Here is an 8451-nt window from a genome sequence, read left to right on the forward strand (position 1 = left end):
AGACATTGAGGTTGCGGGCACAACTAGAATCACTAAATTGCATGAGCTTGATAAGTTCCGACATCTGGCTTTTGAGAGAACAAGGTTGTACAAGGAAAGAATGAAGAGGTTGCACGACCAGAACATTGTTGAGCGATATTTCAAACCCGGGGACATGGTATTACTCTATAACTCAAGATTACGGTTGTTCCCTGGTGCTTAAGTCAAAATGGTCTGGTCCATTTCGAGTGGTCGAAGTATTCCCTTTAGGGGCTGTAGAGATTGCCTCAGAGAAAGACTCTCACACATTTAGAGTCAATTGGCAGAGATTAAAGCTATACATAGGCATGAAAGAACCAAAGGAAGTGTCAGAGATCCACCTGACGGAACCTCAGAGGTCAAGCGAGCTTTAAATGCGCTTGTCTGCGTCGTGCCGCGACGTTAAATCAGGAGTTGTGTGGGAGGCAACCCACGAATGTTGTTGTTAATATTTTCGTATGTAACTTTCAAAAAAAAAAAAGTATCAGCACCGCGACCGCAGCAAGACCGCGGTAGAGCCCAGTATTCTGCCTCGAATTTGCTAGACTCACCGCGACCGCGGTGAGATGATATCATTCTGTCTCGAGGCATTAAGCCCACCGCGACCGCGATGGGACTGCGATAGTTCGGCGTTAGGTAAGTATTTTTTTTATTTTTTTTATTTCTTTTCTGTTTTTTTTTTATTTTATTCAATTTTCTTAACCCACCCCCTAATAATATCAAACCCCCTCCTTATGTCACCAAAACACCCGATCCCCTTCTATATTTCCCCATCTCTCTCTCTCTCTAAACCCTACCTCCCCAAATTCCTCTCTTCTTCTCTTTCTTCCTCTTCACTCATACTACTCCCTCATCTCCATTCCTCTCATCCCTTCTTCCATCAAGGTATGTCTCTTATACCCTCCCTCATCTTTTGTATTTTATTTTAGTTGTTATGTAGTTTAATGTTTGTAATTGTGTAGTAATATTTTGGTAGATTTTTGTTAGTTTTCTTTTGAAATTCGTTTTTCAATTTATTGGTGAAGGGGATGTGTGTATAATGTGGTGGAAAGGCGGAGGTTTGTGGGTGATTGCACAGTTTAAGTGTGGGGTGTGATGGTGTAGTAGAATCGTTGATTTGGGGGAAGCTTTGATGTATCCATATGGGCTATGTGTACGATGAAATTGTCTTGCCCACAAGGTGTTTGAGAAATTGACCCAATAGAGTTATAAGGGCTAATGTGACATGGTTGTGGTGAAGTCTGAGTAACCACCCATAGTCACACATTTCATACACTCACTAATAGGTGTTTCTCTGTTTGACAGGTAAAATGAGTTCATCTAGGAAGAGACGCAACGCTGGTTCCTCCGCTAGTGGACCAGTAAGCTCCTCCAGAGCTAGGGGCAAGCCAGTGCGCCACAGTTTGACAACACGAGGTTTGTCTCCAAACAGGCGGAGGACAGGTACAATGCAAAAGCAGCTAAGAAATTGCTACATGAGGTGCATATTGACCGACAAACCTTAGAGGTGGAATGCCCAAATATCTTCAATGAGTTAAGAAGGTGTCAGTTGGACATCTTCTTCGAGGTACCGGAGGTGGCTAATATTCAGATGGTCAGGGAGTTCTATGCGAACTGCCCGGAGCATAAGAATGGGGTTGTTACTGTGCGCAATACTCCGGTAAATGCATCCATTGAGGCCATCCGCATGGTATATCGGCTGCCAGTGTTCAGGGGAGAAACTGATGATTATCGTACTTTTAGCCGTACAAGTGCCTTGTGGGGAACTCTTCTTGAAACTATCTGTGTGTCAGACAGAGAATACATATGGATAAAGCCCAGGATCACACTTAACTCCCAGTCTCTCAATTGGGAGGCTAAGTGTTGGCTAACTATGATCAACAGTCGGTTGTTTCCTTCCAGCAACATGATTGATGTCAATCTACCACGGGTGTCAGCAATCTATTATCTCATGGCTCACACGGATTTTGATGTGGCCCGGCTCCTCAATGACGAGATGCTCATTAGATCACCTGAGTTGCTCAAAGGTTTCTACTTCCCTTCTCTACTCGCCAGGCTGTGCCGTCTTGCTAGAGTTCCTGAAGACCTTAGAGTTGATGGGAAACTACCACTAAAAGCCCCGTTCTTGGCAAGAAAAATCAGAATTAGGATGGAGCTGGCGGTGAATGTTGATGAATCAGATGATGAATCTGATGATGATGATGATGCTGAGGTAGCTGAGGTCCCACTACCTCCGAGAGTTGAAGAGGCAGGCCCATCACAGCCCTGCCGGAGTACCCGCATGACAGTTTTGGAGTAGGAGATGGCTGGGTTAGGTACCTCAGTCACTGATTTGGGTGCCCGCATAGACGCGGTGGCTGACCGACAGGTGAAGTCGAAGAAGAAATTCTTAGACTGGCTAAGAGCTCTGGGTCGTACTTGCAATGTGAACCCAGACACTGTCTCCGATCAGGAGTGATCTTTCAGAGAAGTTCCTTTACCTTACTGCTCTTGAAATTTTTATGCCATGAGGACATGTCTATATTTTAAGTGTGGGGTAGGGGATACTTCAGTGTATGTATGTATTTGTAACAATTTGGTTGTTTGATTTCTTTTTGTTGTTTTGCTTTGATTGTTTTTGGTGTTCGGAGTAATAGTCTCATTAGGTAAGTTAAAGTAGGTAAGTGACTTGTCCCGATGACGGATCTCTTTCGACGAGGTTCTTGAGGGACTAAGTCGAGAGAAAAAAAAACAAAAAAAAATATGAAGAATAAAGGACTTTTCCTGATGACGAATATTTGAAACAGTTCTTGAGGGAAGTTAGTCTAGAGAAAATACCAAAGAGATTTATTTTATTTTATTTTTAGGTAGTGTAGTAACCCCCCCTTGGTTTTTCTTTGGCCACGGTTCTTTTCCAAGGGTTTAGCTTCTTCTTTTTTTTCGCTAGGCAAGAGCCTAGGGCTATTTTTTTTATTAATGAAAAAGGAAATACCAATGGCTAGAGTTCTTGAATGAGTAAATGTAGTAATTGATAAGTGGTGGTTGTTACAATGGCACCTAATGGATGGGGATGTTGTAAATAAAAAAAGTGGTGGAGTGTTTGGTTGACATAAGTATGGTTTTGAAGGTTAATGTAATTGTATTAAAAGTGCTTAGGGAGGTTAGTCACTATTCCCAAATATATCCTACCCGTCCTTTAGCCTACATTACAACCAAGTAAGTCCTATTGATATTAGACTGAGCGGGCTCGATTAGTAGAGTAGTACACTACGGGCAAGCCTATGGTGCATCTCTGTGGCATGTGAATATTCTTTTTGAGAGTGAGCGAATTTTGTCTATCTAAGTTCCTAATTGTTCTAAATGTCATTATATGTGGAATTACTCTCTTGTGTGATATGAGGGCATGTGATTCACATGAGAAAGGTAAGTCTTGACTCTTGTATAGAGTAGTTTGAGTAAGTGCGAATGTTGCATGGTACGAGAAATTCGACTTTTGAGGTAAATGTTGTTCACTACTAGGTGCAACTTTGGTAAATTGTTCAAGGTGTGAGTCGTTAAGGGAAGAGCTTAGGGAAGGAACTTTGATAGAGTGTGGTGGATTGCTAGAGGACTAGCAATGATTTAATTTTGGGGTGCTGATATTAGGCTATATAGATGATATTTACACCTTAATATTACCATGCTTTATTGTTGTTTTATAGGCAAATTGCCAACAAAATGCTCTAAATGGTATTTTGTTGTTTCGCAGGGAATATTCTAAGTGAGGAAGCACCACAGAGTGTTTTGGAGGCAATAATGTAAAGAAAACGCCCACTCAAGAAGTACCCGAGCACAAAGAAGCAAGAAAATGGACTGAGCAAATTCCACATCAAGCGTCAAGGCAGAATGCTCAGTGTTCACCGCGGTCGAGCCGCGACCGCGGTGCACTATTCACTCGCCAGGAATTTGGGGACCAAAGTGTAAATTCGGGAAAACTTGTTCCAAACCCTTATAAGTAGTAGAAACTTGCCCAAGATTGTGTTAAGCTTACTTTTAGACTACTTTGGAGGCAAGAACAAGTGTGAGAAGATCAGCCAAACATTAGAGTTTTTCTATCTCCTTTTATTTTCTTGCAATTACCCATTATGAATAATTTCGTATTTTTATCGTGTTTTGTCATGAGTAGCTAATTTCCTAGTCTAGGGTTTTGATGGAACCTATTGAAGGATGAACTTCTTGTTATGTTAATATAGTTTGCCAGTTTAATCTCTATTTGTTCTACTATGTGCTTGTTGTAGTTAATTGACAGGATCCTCAATTAGCTGTGCCTATTTAGTGTGCATAACTCGGGAGAGAGTGCATATTTAGGTAATTATTGAACAACACCACTCCCAAAGTATATGAGAGATCAATAACTGAGGGTTTAAAGGCGGGATTAGGGATAACGAAGCCTTGGGTGTAATCTAAAGTGAGCTGTAATAAAACGAAGCCAACTAGCGTAGCTCGGGAGAGTGCGTCTAGTAAATTATCGTGATTACTCGGGAGAGATTTACAGTAACAAGAGTGCTCATGATTGATAGAGACAATTATTGGGTGAATCTATGTGAAACATAACCGGAAGGGATTCCATCAATAGGGAAAATCATAACCTTAGATCCTCCTCTTAATTGTTTACAACTTAATTATAGTTAGTTTTCAGCTGCTTATTTACATTCGTTCTTAGTTAGTAGAAATACCTCCAATTGTTATTTACAACGTTTGGGAAGTTGATTCCGTGGAATTTAGTAAGTTTAACGAAAGTAATTGATAAGTTAATTCCTTGTGGGTTCGACTCTGGGCTAAATACTCAGATTATATTTGCAATGTCCGCATGTCCTTTTAATAAGGCATAGTTGGGCGTGATTACATGTGTAGATGACGATTGTATTAATAAAGAAATTTTTTATACTAAAGTTATTTTTTATTCATAAGACAAACCAAACGAACATTATTGAATTGGAATTTGCTTATCTAATAACTAAATGCAGGTTCTAGCAATAAGATATCTCATAACAAAATACAAATTTTTCACTTATAAAATTCTATTGAGTTTATTATTATTGTTGTTATTGTATATTTAAAAGACATTTAACTTTATCCTCCTCCTACATATGTATGGAAATACTAATTGAATATAACTTTATCGTTGCCGAATACATTGATTGTATTCTTCCTAAAAATACAATATTTGAAGCTTGAAAGACTCACTTGACGAGTATTTCAAATGAAATAATGATTCCTAAAATTCATGTTCATATGTAACTTTAATTCTAAGTATTAATTTTATTCGACTTCAAATATTATATTTTTTTAAATTTCAATCAATACACAATGGCTACTTGAGTGAAAAATGCTAGGATCTCGGGTTGGCTTTCGGGTCAAAGCAGGATTTAAAAAGGCTAAACCCAACCCTAGGTTTTTTCTACGCCTTCTCACTACTTCACTTTGCTCCTCAGTCCCCTGAACTTACACAGTTTAACCATGGCAGAAACAGAACCTGAAGTCGCAGCTGCCCCCGCCGCCGAAGCCGTAGCACAGGCGGAGAAAGAGGAAATCCCGGATCAGGATATGGACATCGAAGCTCAAGCTGCCGATGATGCGGCGGAGAACGGCGGCTCGAAGCGTCCAAGGGAGGAGGATGGAAAGGAGTCGGAGAATGAAGACGCCTCGAAGAAGCTGAAGGTGGACAAGTCTGTGGAAGAACAAAGGCTCGAGAATTTAGACGGAAGCGAAACGGCTGTAGATGAAGAAAAGAAAAACGGGTCGGGTCCGGCTAGCGTGGGTCCGAAGAACTTCGGGTCATCAGTAGAGATGTTTGATTACTTTTACAAGCTTCTTCACTCTTGGTCTCCCAATCTCAACCTCAACAAGGTAATAATACATTTGATTAGTACTAATATATTTGAGTATTGGAATGAAATGGGTAAAAAATTTATAGGTGACTATTTGATTACCCTGTATAGCAAGATTTGGTTTGTACGGTGTTTCCGGGTCTCTGGTTTTAGTTTATCATATATTGGCTGAAAAATGTTGGATTTATTGGGAGCAATTTAGGGTATGTTACATGGAATAGTCTGAAAGTGCACTTCTTTAGAGCATTAAGCTGCACTATATGTCTTGATCAGTGAGTAAATTGCAGTATGTTGTTTAATGTGTGTCTTGGAAGCATAAATTGGGTTAGTTGTTTATTTGTGAGTGATTAGTTATCTCCAGGCCTGCAAAAAGCTGCTTGAAGGCTAAAGCATCCGACATTTAGGTGGATGTGATGGTAGATTTTTTTTTTGGTTAGCGTATATGTCTATGAATATAGACTTAAGAAGTATTGATTAAAGCAACCAGTTTCTTGTAAGATGTGAACCATGTAATAGTCATTGTGAGATTTCATAATTGCACCTCTCCTATTGCCCACATATGTATTTGGCTTTAGCAAATATTACAACAACAAACCCAACGGAATCCCACAAGTGGGGTCTGAGGAGGTTTAATGTGTACGCAGATCTTACCTCTACCTTATGAATGTGGAGAGGCTGTTTTCAATAGACTCTCGGCTCAAGAAAAGTAAACGGAAGCAATAACCCATTAATCGCAACAACAAGGTAAAAGGCAGCGGAAGCAAATGGCAAAACATGTAATAACCAAGATCAAGGAATACGAGAATACAAGACTAGTGCCAACTACTGGTAATAGTATAGTGACGCACCGTGTAATAACTAGGAATAGGAAAATACAAAACTAGTGCAAATACGGTTTTAGCAAATATTAAAAGGTAAAATTTGAGAATGTTATGTTATATTGGCCCATTTGGTAAATGATGGTTGTATTATGTGAAGTGAGTTTTGGATGGTAAAATTGATGTATGACCTCCATGATCAAGTAAAGTGTTTAGATTCCATTGCTTGGATAACTTTTTGCCTTCTTTTTAATGGTCTTAGTATTGATTATCAATTGTGTCCTAAGTTCAAAGATGCTGACCTGTTTTGGCTTTGGGTGATCTAATTTGGTTGGTTAGATGCTCCTCACTTAAAATGTATCTTTGCTTTCTGATTTTTTTTTGCTGCTTGACTGTGTTTCCCATCTGAAACATGGGATTGTTGTATTTGAATATGTTCATCTGGACTCAAGATGATCATCAATTGGTTGTTTATTATGCATAGTGACTTTTATTTTGTACCATCCAGTTTTTACTGTCGTTTTGTCATACCGTCATACCGATCAATTTGTGGTTCTCTTCTGATTCTCAATCGTCAAAGCTATTGTTTCTCAGACTCCAATTCTCTTCATTGTGCTTTCATTGCCTATTTTATTGTATTCTATCTGCATCTAAAAAAACTGTGAAGTGAAAAACTGTACGAGTTATATAAGTCACACTTTAGAATTATTACCATACAAGAATATGAACTATTATCTGTAAGCATTCATGGATTTACATGTGCAGTCAACTAATGGAGTATGAAAATGCTAAGATGGTTTATAAGTCATTATGAATAAAATTAGAGTACTTGATATGATGGTGATCACTTGTATTTTGTTTGTTGCGCGTTGCAGTATGAGCACTTGGTTTTGCTCGACTTGCTCAAGAAGGGTCATTTAGAACCAGACAGAAAGATTGGTACAGGAATTCGGGCGTTCCAAATCCGGTTTCATCCTCAGTTTAAAAGTCGCTGCTTCTTTGTCATTAGGGAGGATGGTTCTGTGGATGACTTTAGCTTCAGGAAGTGTGTTGATCACATTCTGCCCCTCCCAGAGAACATGCAAGTAAAACATGAAGCTAACAAAGCTTTGGCTCACAGCGGGAAAGGCGGTGGAAGGAAAGGAGGTGGACATGGGCGTGACCGTGGGAATGCAGGGAAGTCAAGATATTGAAAAACAGCTTCATATTTACCAGAATCGACTGCGTGTTTTGCACGCAGCTTCATATTTTGGTCAATACAGCTTTCTACTTGCAGTTTTGACATAATGATTTATGGCTAGTGAAGTTACATTACTATAAGGGGTGCATAATTCAGATTTTTTTGTTTGTTTGGTATCACATATAGTCTTTCCAAAATCTGCGTTAAATTGATGGAATGTGTGCTATCACCCGATGTAGCTGTCATATGAAGACTGTTTTAGTCAAATTCTTGTCTTGATTGTCCCCTAAGATGAATTAAACCAAAGAGGGATGAAGTGGGTAAATAGGTATTAAATTCATGGAGAAAAAATGGTATAGGAAAAATTTAACACCCTTCTGGTATAATCTTATGAGACAGGCCTAGTTTGACTCTACATTCGAACACGTATTATCTGTTTCCAATATTGATGAGAGAAATGACTGCCAAAACTCAGTAATCTCCACTGTTAAATCCTACGAAGGCTTAAACTCAAAACTATTATTGAACTAATCTGCAGATGCCTGATTCATTTGAGTTCTTACAACTACTTAAACACATCGTTCAC

General features: G+C 39.3%; 1 protein-coding gene across 1 annotated transcript; it reads left to right on the forward strand.

Annotated features, from left to right (window-relative positions):
* Positions 1–5399: 5399 nt before the first annotated feature.
* On the forward strand, positions 5400–8044 carry LOC104219718 (protein EMBRYO DEFECTIVE 514-like). Its single transcript, XM_009770441.2, has 2 exons — positions 5400–5886; positions 7561–8044. Exons 1-2 carry the CDS (start codon positions 5497–5499, stop codon positions 7876–7878), a joined length of 708 nt encoding a protein of 235 aa, XP_009768743.1. The 5' UTR covers positions 5400–5496; the 3' UTR covers positions 7879–8044.
* The last annotated feature ends 407 nt before the right edge of the window (positions 8045–8451 follow it).

This window comes from Nicotiana sylvestris, chromosome 6 (assembly GCF_000393655.2).
Source record: "Nicotiana sylvestris chromosome 6, ASM39365v2, whole genome shotgun sequence".
NCBI lineage: Eukaryota > Viridiplantae > Streptophyta > Magnoliopsida > Solanales > Solanaceae > Nicotiana > Nicotiana sylvestris.